Here is an 18,902-nt window from a genome sequence, read left to right on the forward strand (position 1 = left end):
TTTTCTAGAATGAATAGTACTAGTGATTTCAGAAGCAGGCACATGGGAGAGCAAATTGGTTAAATAGAAATTCCTTGTTTTTAGCTAAGCTGGCTAAAAAAATGATTAAAAAAAATTAAAAAAAACTAAGCAGCTGACAAATTTTAAAAATGACGAAAATTCAAAAGATAAATGCTCAAAAAATTATAATAGGGAGACAACCCCTTAGTCGATGCAGATTAAAAATTTTATTATCGGAAGAAATTTGCAGAGAGGAAATTTCTTTGTACAGAGACTATTATTACTTATAGAATTATGCTACATACACTCTTATATTTTTTAAGTTTTATAGATATAATTATGTACTATTGCAATTATTGTTTCTAACAACTCTATTATTGCATTATGCAAGTGCTTAATTTTCCCTTTTCGAAAATGATTTTTTCTTTTCTTTTCTATTTCGATTTTTACTTCGTAATATGCAAAAGCGTGCTTTTCACATTGTTCTGTTCAATGTTTTCACAACTCATTCAACCATTGTATGATAGTAGTATGCTAAATTATTCTGTAATATCTTATTTTTGAAATTACTCATGATTCATATTTGATTGCAGGGTACTTATGCAACTGTTTATAAAGGTAAAAGCAGACTGACTGATAAATTAGTTGCGCTGAAAGAAATCAGACTAGAGCATGAAGAAGGAGCACCCTGCACTGCCATTAGGGAAGGTTAGCTTTCTTAATTCTAATTTATGCTTTTTTAACTACCCCAAAATTTGAAATTAATTTTTTGCTTGCAATTGATCTGTGCAAATCATGCTCACTTTTAAATGTTTAAATGTGTAGAAATATTTCTTTGATATTTTTTTTTGATTTTACTTAAAAGTTTTTTCCAGTCAGTGATATGATTTTTATGACTTTTATTGTGTGTGAAAGACATCATATTATCTTTTTATAGCTGTAAAGAAAATTAAATTATAATAGTTCTTTGCATTTTTCCAAAAAAAAAGTTTTTGCTTTTTTTTTAAAAAAAAAAAGTTTTTGCATTTAAATAATGTCTGTGCTAATTTAATTCTATTAAAAAAATTTAGAATCTTAACTTTTGTTGTTTTTGTTTCGAATGACACTTGAAAAAGCCAAGTTTCAAAGCTTTGTGAATTAAGCCAGGAAGAAGGGTCTTTTTTCATTTGTAAAAGTGCAACTAGTAAAAGGGTAAAAGTGTGGCTTAATCCAGAATGGCCTAATGGATGCTAGCATTACTCATTCAAACTTTTTTCTCTTGATCCCTGTACCCATGGTACTGCTCAGAAACTGTTTGCAGGACTTTCGATTCCGGATTTTACGAGTATGTATATCACATGCACTCAGCAGTTTTTAGAACTGAAAAACAGCTCCTCTGGATTGATGTCTGATGCTCTAATCCAGCAATTCTGTAGAAAGGTTGCTGGGGTTCTGTGAATTAGAACCTTTTTTTAAACCTTTACTAGCTTTGCATTCAATCAGTAATAAATTATTTAAGTAAAAGGCCAATAAAAATAAATAGCAAATTTTGAAATGCACATTTGTGTTTTTTTCCAATTACAATATATTAAACAAATTACTAAAAGAATATACTAAATACAAATGAGTACATGACTATCTCTTTTAGAACTTTAAAATTTAAAATGTAATAACCAAGTTTAAGAATTGCAAATTATATTTCCCCGATAACCATCAAATTTTATAACAGTTCTTTTTCAAAAATCATAATTTGATTTATGCATACGTGAAAAACTTTTAGACTAATAACCACTTTAGACTTGCCAGCTCAACTGCCTCACAAAAAATTTAATTTCGAGTCTATTGCTGATAAAACGATGGAATTTCATTTTTAACATTAAAAGGTTCTAAATTAATTTGAAGTTTTTTTATTTTTTTGATTAGAATATTCACACATGCCAAATAACTTTTTTTAAGAGTTAGTATTTAGAAAGAAAAGGTTAAATTATTTGGGGTTCTGTAGCTGAAAATATTGGGAACCGATAGTTAAATAGTTAGCTAGATAAGCTAGATAAGTTAATGAAAATCAAAAAAGTTTTTTAAGTATCTGTTTTTTTTGTCGAAGAGTTTTTTTGCTATGTATCTGTAGTGAGTTCATAATAGTTATTCGTTACTGCTTGGTCAATTTTTTTTATCTCTGGCCAACATATTATTTCAATTCATAAAAATTAAGTAAATTTTTTCAAAAATATTTGTTTATTTGAAAGAACGGTAAATTATTTTCAGTGACACATTGATTGGTCTGCCATTAAAACTTTTAAGTGGTTCAAATGAGTTATCATTGTAAAATTAATAATTTTTAAATGGTGTATTTTAATTTTGGTTATGAACTTGAAATCTCATTGCTTATATTTATTTTTTTGTTGTTATAATGAGTTCTTTCTTAACAACCATTAAGCTTCCTAATAATATGATTGTTTTTTTTCTTCCAGTTTCATTGCTGAAAAATTTAAAGCACAATAATGTAGTTACACTCCATGATATCATTCATACTGAAAAGTCCCTTACCTTAGTTTTTGAATATTTGGTAAGTTTATCACTTTACTTGTTAAATTATTCAGTGAAAGGCTTCGTTTCTCTACAACGTTAACATACCAATGAGGAAATATTTTCATTTTACAGAGAATTCGACCCAAATTATTTTTCACTATTAACACAACAAAGACATGGTGTGTAGCGTTTTTAAAAAGTGCTTAAAGGTGCTTATTTTCGATTTTTGTTTTTCGCCCTTAACCCACTGACGGTTCTGCACGTAAAAAGTTGCATTTTAACCTGCAGTCTTCTCTGCATAGCAAAACCGGTTTTTCCATGTTAATAGATAGTTGAATAGTGTATTGGGAAGAAACATTCTCCCAAATTTGCCCATTTGCTTAACCGCCAGTGGGTTAAAGGTTTTTTTTCCATTGGGTGTTTTTAAAAAGTGCTTAATTTTTCCTTTTCGAAAATGAGATTTTTTTCTTTACCATGTCGATTTTCGCCACATATTATGATCTGGGTTTGATAAGACTATTGCACTCTTCATGTGCTACTCTGCTGCATTTTGCAAGATATTCTCTATTTCAGGCTTCATTTTCCACACTCTGATATTGAACCCAAAAAGCTCTTGATCATTTTATAATGGCTAATATAATCAAGAAAAGAGTTCTTTGTCATAAACCATTTATTTTATCATGATCATGTAAAGTCTGTGAAAATTATGTAACATTTTGTTTATGTATATAGTGCTTAAAAATATTTTTTGAGTGCTTAAAAAGTACTTAAAAGGTGCTTATTTTTTGTTGAGAGATTTTGCGACGCACCCTGATAAACCTCTACAACTTTTACAGTAACTTTTTAGTTGAAAATTGGTCTTATTCACACATTATTTGTTAATATAATTTGTGATATATTATTTGTGATTGTATAAAATTTTGTAATGTGGCCCTCTATATTACAAATTTACAATTAAATTAACAATTAATTTACAAAGAAAATAAAATTTAAATTTATTATCTTTAGAAGGAAATTAATGCTTATTGAAAAAAAAAATAACCTTAAATATAAATTTTTATTAAACATATCAAACATTTTTATTGTTCTCCAACTCAAGAAATATTTTACAAAAGCTAAGGTAAGACACTTTTAATAAGTCTCTATAAACTCTCTTTATATTAAAAAAAAAGTTACTGTTTCCTTCATGTTAAAGGTTTTCTTGTGATTACAGTTTCAGAAATATTTTATCTTTTTTATTTTATCAAACTTAAAAAAAAATCCAAAGTATACATAAACTTCATTTGTCTCTTCATGTTAAAATTAATTTTTATTGACCCTCTGATATTAAAATGTTGTGTCATAAATCAAAGTTTGTTTGACCAGTGTACACAATTTTCTTTGTTTCTTCCTTCCATGTGCTTCAATTTCAGAACAAGAATGTGTATTTTAAATAAAATAAAAAAGTAATTTTAAATTTATCTGATCTGTCTGGAAATAGGTGTTAGGGTGCACAAATTTGAGGTAGAATGTTTTTCGAAAAGAAATTTTGTATCGGCATTTGCCCATAATTAGTTAAGCAGATACATTTTTTATATATTAGATTAGTGTAAAAAAAGATATTTATATTGTAATGGTAATGAATAAAAAGCAAACAAATCGTATCGTAGAAGAAATGAAAAGATGCTCTATTTATTTTTCTAAAGTTAACTATGTAACTGTATATAATAATTTAACTTATTCATTTGATAAAAATTAAGAAAAGTTAAATTGTTTTAAATTTATCCTAAAACTTTTAAATGCTCAGTTAATGTAACTTTTATAATTTAAAAACTCTTTTATATTGTAAAAGTTGTAAGTGTTATCAATTTCATGTATGGTCAGTTTTGCTACCAAATCTTTCAAAGTTAAACTTTCTATGACTAAAATTTTCTTATTTTAAGGTAGTTTTAGTAACTTTTGAAATGCTGCAATTTTAGATAATTTGATCTGTTTTTAAAAAGATAATTTACTAATTTATATACTTAGTAAAGTTATAAGCTTTTTCCATTATATGAATACTACAATATTTTTCATATTTTAATTTGTAGTTTTATTATTATTTTTGTAATTTAATCTTTCTAATTACAACTTCATATATAGTTAGTTCACCAGGAGTTGGCACTTGGCTGCACTTCCTTGGACGCAGAGTTCATTTCAGCGCGGGAGTAAGAAGAAAAACATCTCCACTCTTGAAATTGGAACAACCCTTTATGCGCACCAAACACAAGCAGTGACTTCTTTTTCAGTCACTTACTTCGCTTTATCATCTGCTATTATACCTTTTCTTTCGTCTCTCTAGCTCAGGGTTTCTTAACCTGTGGTTCATGAACCCCTAAGGGGTCCATGAGTTATATTTTGGGGGTCCGCTGACTACTCCTAATTTTTAAAACGTTTGGAAACCTACCCATTGCTTGTAAAGCGAGTTATGGCAGCTATAATTCCGTTTGCTACAGTGTATCTTTGCGAAGCGGGATTTTCCACAATTGTGACAATAAAAACATAACATCGAAATCGATTGAATGTTGAACATGATATGCCCGTTTGCTTTGTTGAAAACCATCCCCCAATTCAATTTGTTAATTAAGGAAAAGCAGCAGCAACCTTCACATCAAAAATTTTAATTCTAAAAATTTTGTATACTATTAAAATAATAAAATTAAATGTTTTCGAATAATTGACGTTTTTTGCAATTATTTTTTTCACAGGGGTGTGGTCCGTGACTTCTTAAAAAATTTTAAAAGGGGTCCATGACATCAAAAAGGTTAAGGAACACTGCTCTAGCTAAATAAATGTATTTTAAATTTAAAAACTGCTGTTTTCCCAGCAAAATGTCTCATAAAGGACAAACTATTCACTCAAAAGAGAGAAATATCATAAAAAATGGTGAAAAAAATATTTTTGCCATTCAATCACCAAATAGCAACCTTGCTCAGGATTGCTCACAGCCTTTTCCCAAAAATAGCAAACTAGTATTATCAGATACCACGTGATGAAGGAGGAGCCAAGGGCCAACTCCTGGTAACGAGCTATAACTAAAATTACATTTTACCAAGATAATTTGAACTTTTTTAAAATGGACAGATAGTGAATCGATTCTCATGTTAAAGGTGTAAAGAATTTTTCGTAATTGTAGTACTGAATTTAATTCAAGGTACATCATACAGTAGCATTAACACCAAAAATATTGTTAGTTGCTAAATTTGCTAAGCAAAAAATAATCTTTTTAATTTTTAAGTGAAGTTTTATAATTTTTATTTTGCACGCATTGTGTGTATAGCATATTATGAGAAGCCTTTTATTAGGTATATATATTATAAATTCTCAAGTTATAATTCTCAATAATATGAATTCTCAAGTTATTATTTCATTTATTTTCCATCTTGTTAAAACTTGTTATGATTTGGAAATGCATTGTTTTTTGCTGTAGATATTCATGCCTTTTATAAAATGTGGAGCTATGTAATTCGGCCGACAATTATAGGCAAAAACAGCCAACTCTAGATATGTATTTTAAATTAAAATAGTTGTTAAAAGTAAAAGAAAAACCTTTAAACATATCTATGTAATTTTTTATAGGTATTTTAACATTAAATATGTGCATTTGCGTATAATGACAAGCTCACTTTAAGAGCTATTTCATGTGTTATTATGAATTGTCATTTAATAGATTTTTACTGTACTTTGCAACTTCTATTCTTACATGATTTTATCTTTCTTTTCAGGAAAAAGATCTGAAGACATATTTAGATGAATTAAAATCTCTTCTTAGCTTAGATATTGTAAAAGTGAGTAAACTTTTTCATTACTTTTTTTTTCTGTGCTTTTTATTGTTATCTGTCTCCTAGTGTTATTGTTTCATTCCATAAGTTTTTTGTAATGTGTGCTTTTTATGAGAGTTTTTATAACTTAGTGAAAAGTAAAATTTTTCAGTAAAAAACCACATTACAAACTTCATTTGCATAAAAATTGAGAAAGACTAAAATTCATAGTTATAGGGGAGGTTTTAAATAAATTATGGTTATTAAGTAGGAGGATAAAAAGAAAAAAATCAAGGCAATAAATTAATAAGAAGAATAGAAATACTCACATGAGGGTTATTTCTAAGTTAAATGAGGAAAAATTCAGGAAGAGATATGAAAGAAATGAAAAATTGAAAAGACCTTGAAAGTTATGATAATTTATAATTAATTTGAGGGGAGAGAGAGAGATCCTATTAGGGGTTGGAAATGTGTTTTTATTTTTCATACATAGCAGAACCTGACAAAAGAATTTTTAATTGATAGAGGTTTGAAGCTTTATATTCTTCCCAATTTTTGTATTAAAGAACTGCGAGAAACATTATTTCAATTCAATAGTCACTTTTTCCAAGCTTTTAATTCTTGGATTTATTACCCTACATGTGTGGGAAATTTTTTGTAATTTTAAAAATTTGTCATTGGAAGTTTTCTATATTTAATATAAAAAAAATAGTTATATGTAAAAATCCAGATTTTCCCAGAAAAAAATTGGTCTCAAGATGTGGATTCGTTTTCAGCATCCATAAAAACGGAATCCCTTAGTATGCAAAAAATAAGAATTCTAGCAAATTTGTCAATTATGCTAGAACTATTTCAGAACTTATAGATTCTCAAGAGAAGTAGTTTTGTTAATTCAGATTATAAATTGAATTCTTTTAATTTATAATCTAAATAATTAAGTTTAAAGAAGAAGAAATGGTTTTTTTAGAAAACATTCTATTCTTTTAGAACCTAATGTTCATTGGGTACTGTGTTGAGTAGTTCACTTTTTTTTCCTTACTTCTCACAGCAAGTTTTATTTAATGCATATATTCACTCAAGTCAGTTTGTTACATGCTGTGTTTATTTTAAAAAGTGTTGATGATTTGTTCATGTACACAATCACGCTTAAAAAATAATTTTTTTATGGGGGGAAATTAAATTTCTTAACTCTCAGAATTGACCTTGTTTTGAAGTGTTTTTAATGTTCACTTTACAATGTATGTTGGCAAAGCTATGAAATTTTAAAATATTGTGTAATGAATTTCTATCTTTTATTGGAAACAGAGTTTCCACTTTTAAGTTTTCTGAATTTGAAAGGAAAGAGAAATATTCTTAAGTATCTAAATTTGAGATTTAAANCGTAAAAAGTCGCATTTTAACCTGCAGTCTTCTCTGCATAGCAAAACCGGTTTTCCCATGTTAACTGATAGGGGAACTGTGTGTAGGGGAGAAACATTCTTCCAATTTTGCCCATTTCCTTAACCGCCAGTGGGTTAAGTCAGTCTGTTACATGCTGTGTTTATTATTAAAGTGTTGATAATTTCTTTATGTACACAATCATGCTTAAAAAATACGTTTTGACGTTCGAAAAAATACAAAATTTAAATCCCTTTTAGCTATGAAACTGGTCCTTAAAAGAATAATAAGTTTTTTTTTTTATTTTTTAGATGTATTTTTGAGAAAATGTATCATTTTAACACTAAGATTTTTAAAAAATTTTATCCTCTTTTTGTTGAACAGAAAAATTAAATAGTTTAACTCTCAGAATTGACCTTGTTTTAAAGTGTTTTTAATGCTCGCTTTACAATGTATGTTGGCAAAGTTATGAAATTTTTAAATATTGTGTAATGAATTTCTATCTTTTATTGGAAACAGATTTTCCACTTTTAAGTTTTCTGAATTTGAAAGGTAAGAGAAATATTCTTAAGTATCTAAATTTGAGATTTAAAATAATGCCTTTCTCTCTTTTCTTTAATAAATAAATATTTTTTATTCTATTTATCTATAATATTGCAATTATTTTTATTGACAGTCATTTCCGCTTTAAATTCATAGAGTAATGACATTAAAGTTATATTTCCCAATATATATATATATATTTACAGTATCTGTATTTGAAATTTGTTAACATATTTTATTCTTTTTTTCAATAGCTTTTTCTTTTTCAATTGCTGCGAGGTCTTGCTTACTGTCATCGGCGGAAAGTTCTTCACAGAGATCTGAAACCACAAAATATACTAATAAATGATAAAGGAGAATTAAAATTGGCTGACTTTGGTACGGAATTTATTTAATTCTGCTGGTAATAAAATGACTTCTGTTTTGCCTTTGTAGTTTCTATGAATTATAAATTGTTGCCTTTAATTTTTCAGGTCTTGCAAGAGCAAAATCTGTACCCACCAAAACATTTTCAAATGAAGTAGTTACATTATGGTAATTACTATTTTTTTACTCCTCAAGTGTTAGTTGTGTTTATTAAATTATTTCAATGTACATTATTGTATAATTAATATTTTTCGTTTTTGAATAACATTAATAATGGTAAAATTTTCAGCGATGTTATTTGCCATGAAATGAATAATGTGTTGTTTTTTTTTCCCTGTAGGTATAGGCCACCAGATGTATTGTTAGGTTCAACTAATTATTCTACGTCAATAGATTTATGGTATGCTTGCTTTTAAATTAGCTTAAATGTATAATTATGTAGTAGAGGTGAAAACTAATGTGATTTATCTGTAATTATTATAATTCTATTGTCAAGATTTTGGTCTTGTGGTTAAGTAATAAAAAATTAAATTTTTAGGAATTTCTGTAATAATCTGTTTTAAATAAGTTTTTCCTCCCCTTAACTACTAAAGTTATAAAATTTCCTTATTAGCAACTATTCTACAATGAATTTTTGTTCTACTCCTGAAATAATTCTAAAAATAATAAATAAAATCAAAAGTGATTTGTCAGAACCCAGAAATTAAAAAGAAAAAAGGAAAAAGAAACAGCAAAATTTTCGTAAAGTTATTCTGAAACTTGATCTGATTTTCTTATAGAAAAGAACATTAACTCAAATATGAAATGCTGTGAATAAGCATTTTTAGTTGATCAAATACAATAGGATAAAAAGACAAGGTCTTGTTCTATTTCAACAAAAACTAGAACATTGCCAGAGCTGGTGACTGCAGTCAACTGACCCTGTAATGGCTTCTAGAAAACAACCTTCATCCATCAACACATCACCTAGAACATTGATGCCAATCAATCAATTTAATTTTTTAACAAAATTTAAAGTTTCAGCATTTTAACATTTTTAATTTAAGAATTTCGTCTTAACGTTACTTATTTTGTTGTAAATTTATGAATAATTTTATTAATAGACACATTATACAGTGATTCTGCTAGACTTTTGAAAGTATGGGTCCTGAGGACCCAGAGCTTCTGAATTTCTGAGTTCTTTTCTACTAAAAATGATTAAAATGGGAATTCTCTACCTCTTTTGTTCATCTATTAATATGCACATCCATAATTGTTATAGCAATTGATAAACAAAATTAAGAATTTTAAAACAAGAAAGAAGTTAAATTTGAACAATAAAAGCTTTTTGTTACGACTTATCGAACACTTGCATCAGGAAAATGCAATGATGTAATATGATACTTAGAATTATTTTACTTTTCTCCTTCAGCTACTAGTGAGGAGAAGAATTACTGATATATTTAAAATGTAATTATAATTTTGCCGATACATAATTTTTTTCTCGCTGGTGGTTTGCGGTACCGTGACCAATAATAATTTAATTTTTGTTTTCCCTCTACAATTTTTGCCGTATTCGAGGTACTATAGTGTTTTAATAGAATCACTGCTCATATACTGTTTGTCTAAGATAGGTACTCTGACCGCCACTAAGTCTGCGGCAGTCTGGTGCTATGGAAACAAGAAGAGGGCATTTTAGGGAGGGTAGCTTCGATGAAGAGCTCTCCTTTTCTCTCGCCGAAATCAGTCCTGAAGAGGGACCCCGCACCCCTACTCGAAATAATCATACCTTGTTACCATAGTCACCGCCACAGCTCCAGGCGAATGTCTGGCAGAGTACCTATCTTAGACAAACAGTATGCACTTTATAATTGTGCTTTCATGAACACTAACTTTGTTTATTTTTGTGTTGTGTACTTTTGATTACTGAGAGCTAGTTAGATTTAGTTAGAGCAAGATTTAGAATTAAAATTTTTAGGCCTAATAAACAACTACTGTTTATTCTGAAATTTTTTTCTCTATTTTGCAATTACTTATTACTACTTTTTTTTCATGTCTCATGATAATATCTTTCTTTTACAACATTCTAATATTTAGTTAACTTTTTCTCCCATTTTCATAAAAGTAAGTTAAAATTAATCTGTCCCTTACAGTATTATTTGTTTAAAAAATATTGTTATAATTTTCGTTAACCGTCTGTAAATGTACACATACAGTAAAGAAAACTTTAAATAAGTATAAGAATGATTATTATTTTTTTTTTTTCAAATTTCCTAAACTTTTTAATTTATTTTATCATTATTTTTAAGTTGATTGATATTTCATACTTTCAGTTCTCTTCTTGCTCTCATTCTTGTCAATATTCAAAAACAAATTACCAGTAAAAATTTTACTGTGCGTGTCTTGCAGGGGTGTCGGATGTATATTCTTTGAAATGGTGACGAAGAAACCTCTCTTTCCCGGGTCGTCTGTCGATTGGCAGTTGGGACTTATATTTGACCTGATGGGTCCCCCTTCAGAGGACGTGTTTGAGTGTCTGAAAAACAATGAAGAATATCTGTCAATAAAGAATGTACAGAAGTTTGAATATGATGACGTCAAAACACTGGAAGATAGGTGCAGGCGCCTTGATTCTACTGGCATTGACCTCATGTACGAGTTGTTGAAAGTAAGTCAATACAAATAAATATATTGATATGTATTTCATTATATATTGCTCACCCAATGATTTGAAACCTGATGACCAATTATTCACCAGATCATAATAATTTTGTGGTTTGATAATTTTTATAGTTCAGATAGTTTAAACTTTTGATGTCACTAAAAAGATAAAAAAAATTTACATTGGCTTACCTGATGACTTACTTACCGGGAAATAGTTTTATAGTTTGAAAATTTTTATAAGCTGTCTCTAACTCTTGATTTTGTTGAGTTGCAGTTGATTGCATCATAATTGTGAACATTGCAAGTTCTTCACATTGTAATTTTTTTTATTCAAATTACTTTATTAACTTTTTTTTTCACACACATATTTAATAGACAAGTGAATAAACCAGTAAAAATGTGTATGAAGTATAAAATCTTATAGTCACTTCTCTGCATATGAGGGAATAAATTTTCTTTTTTTCTGCTTTTGCTGTTTAAAAATTACTGAGAGTATGCCTTTAATTACTATTGTGGCACAACTACCACTACAATTATTAAATACCAATTGATTAGTATATAAAACATGTTAACCTGTTTTTATCTTGGGGTACCTTTTGATAGATGAAGGTTGACATTGTTGAAAGATCCTTTCCTCACATTGGTAACTTCCAGTAGTATATTTGGCTTGCTATTTGTGACTGCATCCTCCTCCTCTTTGCACTGCTTCTCAGCCTCATTTATACAAAACGGGATCCTGCATTCATTCGACTGCTAATACCAACACAAGAGATACCACACACACAACCATGAATATAATACAGCTCTCACGACAAGCGCTCAAAACTCTGAGAACTTAATACAGCTCTCACCATAATCACTAGAAATCCGGTGAACTTAATACAACTCTCCAGGTCTTACTCAAAAAAGTATTCAACTGGTGGTATCCGTTCATCGAATTCTATCCGTGATAAAATTCTGGTGGGGGAGTAATGTGACGTAACTACCACTACAATTAATAATTACCAGTTCACTAGTATATACGATACGTTAACTCGATTCTATTTTAGGGTTCCTTTTGATAGATGAAGGTTGGCATTGTCAACTCCTCTCCCCCATACTATTTAAAAATTGCTTTTTATGAAGCACAAATTTTGCATAATTTTAAAGCTGTTTTTGATTATACTTTTTATTACAAAACCAGCAGAATCTGCCCAATATTATATATATACATATGTATTTTTTTTAAATCAGCATTGATCTAGTTCTTACTATTATTTTGATTATTTTACTTTCAGTATGATCCTAAAGATAGGATAAGTGCTTTTGCAGCAATGAAGCATCGTTATTTTGATAGCTTAGGGCCTGAAGTCCACAAACTTGCCGATAGTAAGTATAAGTATTTTTAATAGCTTTAAAACTTCTTTTCCAATCTGAAATTTCTCATGTTTGTGTACCGTGTATGTATTTACTCAGCTTGTTGCTTGCTATAGTGTAACTGGATAGTAAATTGTAAAATAAAGTAATCAGTTTAGTAATCCTTAATAAGAGTAATTGGTTTAAATCTTTTTTTGAAAAATGAATGTTTTTAAATAGACTTAAAAGTAGAAAATTTCTAATAAAAATTTAAGAATTACCATTAAAAAAGGATATATTTTGATGTTAATCAGGGATTTATTTTTTAATTCCTAAATTTTTTTTTGTATTTTTTATTACTGAATTATCTTAAAAATAAAATTTTCACTCTGTATATTAATTGAAAAAAGCTTCTCAATTATCTGAAATGAATTTAAATACTTTATGTATAATATTAAATCCATTTGTGGCAGTGATAGGCTGTTTTTATGCACCACAAAAAATTATAAAATGGTGATGAAATTTTTCCTTAACACCCAGCTTTAGCTAAAGTATGTATTTTTAGTGGAAAAAATGTATAACTTGGGTGTGATATTCTCTTGATATGACTATTTAAAATTTAAATAAAAGCTAAAGGAAAATTATCTGAAGCAAAAGTTTTAGTGTGTCATTTTTTTCAAGTGTTCTCTTTAGTGACTTCTCATAGTCTCACAATAAATTCTTCATTTTGATTATTTAATATTTTTCTTTGGAGTCTATTCAAATGTGGAACTTTGAGAATATAATAAAACATTTTAAGGAAAAAATAAATTTAAAATCACAACATTAAATTAGTTTTAAAAAAGTATCACTCATTTTTTATGTTTCTCTTTAAGTAAATGCATTTCTGTTGCATGTTTCATTTTTAGAAATTTGGTAAAATCATTTTATTCTTTTAAATTTTTCAGTAATTATCATCTGTTGTACCAGATTAATTGGAAATTATAATTTCTGACAGCTGACGTTAAATTGATTTATATGTTTTTAGTTTAAAGCCTCATATTAATCATTAGAAATATTGTCTTTTGCTTACATAATTTTTTTAAATAAACAACTTTTTGACTTAATGTAATTATATTCACATGCCTATTCAGTAATGTTTGGTAAAATTTTCATTTCAGCTGCATCAATATATTCAGTGCCAGGCATAAATTTTCCTTTATCAATAGGTAAGAATTTCTTTTATTATTTCTAATATCAAGGGAGATGCAGTATTTTATAAATAAGACATTTTTCCTTAATAACTACTGTGCAGAATAATCTGTTTAATACTTTATCTTACAATAAAATCCATGTATTGTTGCTGTTGTTGTCATAGGCCATTGATGCAAGGGGTACAATAGTTCTTCTTTTTCAGCAGCGCCATCTGTGGCCAAGAATTTGACTTCTACCACATACCCCTGTGGCAGAATTTTTTCGAGCTATCTGCGACAAAGCTCTCTAACACTAATATCTTTCTGCAAGATACTTTTATTTATAACCAACTAATATGTTACTAATTTAAAATAACAAAAGCGTTGCGTTTACAAAAAAAAATTATGTAATTTTTTTTTAATTGAACTTGTAGTAATTTTTTATTCTAATATTATGGGTGATATTCTCTCATTTTGTTGGGGGTGGATGCACAAATGATTTCCTTCTTTGCATGTTATAACTTACTAATCATCACATTAAAAAAATGATGAAAAATTATGAAATCTGTAGTAGTAAACGCCTAAAAAAAGATTGACGAAATCTTGCAAATTGGGCTCCTCAAAAAGGGGTTTCTCAAATGCGTGGTTCAAATATTATGTGTAAATTTCTGTAGAAAAGAAAACTGAAATTTGTTACTTTGTAAAAGAAAAATCTTTCTGCGACAATGTCACGGTGCATTATTTTGACCCAAACCAGAGAAGGATCAATCTGCAATTCAGGGCCGGGATAGGCTAGTTGGTAGGACGCTGGGCCCATGTCCACGAACGAGTTAGTGGGTTCGATCCCCGCCGGCCGAAAACTCCTCATGTCGTAAATTGAGACTGATGCATGTTAAATCTGTCCAGTCGCAAAATCTTCCATGTTCCCGTAGCAAATCAAAACTCCTGGGAGTACTGATCCAGGAGTTTCCTTGTCTTCTGGATTGGTTTAAAATTGCAAGGCTTTGAAGTTGTACATTAGTAGTCGTAAATCTAAAAATTGGGTTGGATGTTCAACGGCGGATAAAAAATATTAAATAAAATTTCCAATTCAGTATCCCCGGAGGTATGATTTGTTATTGATTATTTGTTGAACATGGAGGACTTTGTGACCTGACATATTTAACGTGCACCAGTCACTATTTACTACACGGGGAGTCTTTGGTCGGCTGGATCTGCACTCCTGTTCTCGCAAACGGGAGTCCATCACCCTGCCATCAAGTCTATCCCGCTCCAATCCATGTATTGAAAATTATCAATAATAATTATTAGTACCTAAATTACAGATGATCAGGGTTGGCAAGATTTTGCCGCAGGTGGAAAAAACCATGGTAAATGCCGGTAAAACCCATCCTGCCAAAAACAGGTTTTTGCCAAGCAAATTGGCAAAAACCTATATTTTCCAAGATAAGAGGACAAAAACACATTTTTGGTACAAAATTATTCCTAAAATTTAAATATATACTATAAATATAAATAACTACAAAATTATTATTCCATAATTAAATCATAATGTAATAATATATCATTTTAGTAGTTTAAAACATTAGTGATTGGAAAATTTGCGATTATTCTCTTTTTTCCAGTGAAATGAACTTATTTTAAATTAATATAACTATAATTTAAAGCATAAAATATCTATCAAGATGTGTAGTTAATTATTGTACAAATAATAATATTTATTTACTATTTGTAAAAAAACATTTATTTAAGGATTCTAAAATGAAAAGAGGTNGAGAACAATTACCTCCTTATGATTGATTTAAATTTGTTTCAAGTATTTTGTAATAATATTTAATCAGCAATTTAGATTTGGTTTTTGCCGGTTTTTACCAGTTTTTGACGGTTTTTACCACTGTCCTGGCGAAAACCCCTTTTTGCCGGCAAAAACTCCAACCCTGCCGATGATTAAACTTGGGTATTATTCTATATCTTTTATATTGATTTTTGATATATTGTATTTAACTTAAATTAAAATGAGCTCAAGCAATAAAGCCAAAACATGACATGTTTTCGCTGACAATTCCTCACAATAAGTGTGCTGTAAAAAAAGAATCTCATTTATTTGCATTGATAGTGTTATTACAATATTTCATGTTTGGAGTATTTGATAACACTGTGCACAAGTTAATGAGTGGAATATAATATTAATCTTAGTATTATGCAATTACCGCTCTGCCTGAATAGTTTCCTAATGCTCAGAATTCATATTATTTTAGGTGCAAGTCAGAAGAGTTACTGTTACTTTAATAATTATTATGTCTGTTGTGCTAATAATTGCAGTTTACTTTTTGTAATGTGCTCTATGCTGAGTAAAAAGGGATTTAGAGCTTACTGCATGCATTTTTATGCATTTTAATTAGATTCTTTTTAAAATTTGTAGTATGTCGTGATGTTTGATTTTTCCTATCTTTTCTATTGTTTTGATATTTATGAGTTCGAAAAAAATTTGTTATTTTGATCTTTTTCTTCTTTTCTAGCACAAAGGAGATCCAAGATAAACCCTGTTAACAGTGCAAAGTCACAAGTCTTGTAAGTGCTTCATTCTTTTTTTTTTTTTTTTTTTTTTTTTTTTTTTTTAAGGAAAGTAAAACTTTGTTAATTTTGTTTCTACATGTTATAAAATTGTATATTGATGTAGTCTTATTATCTATGTCTTTTTCATATGAGACTATTAAAATGAATATTAATTAAACATTTGTAATAATATTTATATTACTTTATTTTGGAATACAATAATATACTCCCAGTTGTCTTTGTTATTTATTGAGAAGAATGCCACAAATATTTAAAAACATTTATTTTCCTATCCAAGTTTTTTTGCATGATTAGCTTTAAAGAATAATATCAAAAGATAAGACAGGATACCATAACTAGTCCTCTTTTCCATCTGTTTTCATCTTCTTTATAACATTTCGATCTTTGGCCCTTTTAAAACCCTTATAAACCCATGGGAAGTATATTTCCCATCAACTTCTTTGATTTTTGAATTTCAATGGGAAGCTATTTTCTCAATGACATGAGAAAAAATATAATGTTAAAAAAAATTATCAACGAAGGGCTTTGTTTACATAAATGTGCGTAATAGTAAAGCTTATCTTGAGATCAAAGAGAGAGGCCAACACTGGCTACCGGGCTCCAATTTATTTTCATCTTTTGAAAAAATGGTGACCACTCAAAGAACAATCTATGGGATATATAAGGAATATATTTTAGCTATACTAAACTATTTAATTTATTATAGCATTTAAGTATGTCCAGATGTTCCTTTTTTACTCTTAAGTTTTTCCAGCAATTAAAACTAGCATAGTTAGCCCAATATAGCTCATACAAGAGCGCAGTAATTCTTTCCTCTTAATACATTGTGTATAATACATACAGGGAAAACATAGAGATATTTTTTTCTCCAGATTTAAGTCACAACCTTGTTATTTGTTATAACATTTGTAGTATTTGCTTTTATAATAAAATTGTGAATATAACTAGGATATTTTTCTCTCCGCAAAATATAGGTCAGCTTCTCATTCTGGCATTTGGGAAAGCATGGAATCTTGGGAATCTCCAGACCAACCAATTAAAGGAAGTCAAAGAATTAGAAATGAAAGTAAGTTCGTGTTATTTGTAAAACATTGATTTTTTTCATCTATTTTTTTTATTTTTAAAAAGGCAATAATTGCAGTTTTCTTTGTATTGAGGTATTATAGCATTCGTCGCTGTCACTTATTTTTTTTAATTTTGGTAAAGTGGCCCACCCATATAAAATGTCTGGGCAATTAAGGTTAACAAAAGTGTGACTTTGTGCAAGTTCTTATAATTAATTTATTGATAATTCTTTATTCTGTTAGTAGGATAGGTCTTTATTCTGTTAGTAAGATAATTCTTTATTCTATACTTGTTTTTACATTAAATAATCGTTCTATATTATATTTCTTGATTTTGGATAAATTAGCTTGGTTTCGCTATATTATGTTTCTTGTTTACATACAAGATGGTGTGTAGCGTTTTTAAAAAGTGCTTAAAAGTGCTTATTTTCGAGTTTTGTTTTTTAAAAGCCCTTAAAGGTGCCTTTTTTCATTGTGGTTTTTTAAAAGGTGCTTAATATTCCCTTTTTCAAAATGAGATTGTCAATTTTTGCCAATCTCATTTTTTTTATGCAGAAGTGTGGTTTTCCCATTTGTTTTGTTCATTGTTTTCACAATTCATTCAACCACAANTACAGGGAAAACATAGAGATATTTTTTTCTCCAGATTTAAGTCACAACCTTGTTATTTGTTATAACATTTGTAGTATTTGCTTTTATAATAAAATTGTGAATATAACTAGGATATTTTTCTCTCCGCAAAATATAGGTCAGCTTCTCATTCTGGCATTTGGGAAAGCATGGAATCTTGGGAATCTCCAGACCAACCAATTAAAGGAAGTCAAAGAATTAGAAATGAAAGTAAGTTCGTGTTATTTGTAAAACATTGATTTTTTTCATCTATTTTTTTTATTTTTAAAAAGGCAATAATTGCAGTTTTCTTTGTATTGAGGTATTATAGCATTCGTTGCTGTCACTTATTTTTTTTTAATTACGGTAAAGTGGCCCATCCATATAAAATGTCTGGGCAATTAAGGTTAACAAAAGTGTGACTTTGTGCAAGTTCTCATAATTAATTTATTGATAATTCTTTATTCTGTTAGTAGGATAATTCTTTATTCTATACTTGTTTTTACATTAAATAATCGTTCTATATTATATTTCTTGATTTTGGATAAATTAGCTTGGTTTCGCTATATTATGTTTCTTGTTTACATGTAAGATGGTGCGTAGCATTTTTAAAAAGTGCTTAAAGGTGCTTATTATCGAGTTTTGTTTTTAAAAGCCCTTTAAGGTGCCTTTTTTTTCATTGTGGTTTTTTTTTTAAAAGGTGCTCAATATTCCCTTTTTCAAAATGAGATTGTCGATTTTTGCCAATCTCATTTTTTTTTATGCAGAAGTGTGGTTTTCCCATTTGTTTTGTTCAACGTTTTCACAATTCATTCAACCACAATCCATTTCGGCGTACCATTGGTCCGTAGCGTGTGAACGCGACAACTATTTTACGTGATTAAATACTTTCGAGTTCGCGGGTGCGTCTACTGAGCTGTGTTTGTTGA

The 18,902-nt window shown here is 28.7% G+C and overlaps 1 protein-coding gene across 7 annotated transcripts in view; it reads left to right on the top strand.

The window, feature by feature from the left end:
- LOC107440460 (cyclin-dependent kinase 16) overlaps positions 1-17,410 on the top strand; it is a 96,726-nt gene extending 79,316 nt beyond the window's left edge. For all 7 annotated transcript variants that reach the window (XM_016053381.3, XM_016053402.3, XM_016053386.4 and 4 more), the window contains 11 exons: positions 594-708; positions 2,451-2,545; positions 6,252-6,314; positions 8,462-8,585; positions 8,681-8,741; positions 8,914-8,973; positions 10,962-11,220; positions 12,494-12,584; positions 13,712-13,759; positions 16,243-16,294; positions 17,275-17,410. In XM_016053381.3, the coding sequence (XP_015908867.2) occupies positions 594-708; positions 2,451-2,545; positions 6,252-6,314; positions 8,462-8,585; positions 8,681-8,741; positions 8,914-8,973; positions 10,962-11,220; positions 12,494-12,584; positions 13,712-13,759; positions 16,243-16,294; positions 17,275-17,395 (1,089 nt within the window). In that variant the 3' untranslated portion in view covers positions 17,396-17,410. The remainder of the gene's footprint in view (positions 1-593; positions 709-2,450; positions 2,546-6,251; positions 6,315-8,461; positions 8,586-8,680; positions 8,742-8,913; positions 8,974-10,961; positions 11,221-12,493; positions 12,585-13,711; positions 13,760-16,242; positions 16,295-17,274) is intronic.
- Positions 17,411-18,902: the final 1,492 nt, after the last annotated feature.

Source organism: Parasteatoda tepidariorum, chromosome 4 (genome assembly GCF_043381705.1).
Source record: "Parasteatoda tepidariorum isolate YZ-2023 chromosome 4, CAS_Ptep_4.0, whole genome shotgun sequence".
NCBI classification, from domain to species: domain Eukaryota; kingdom Metazoa; phylum Arthropoda; class Arachnida; order Araneae; family Theridiidae; genus Parasteatoda; species Parasteatoda tepidariorum.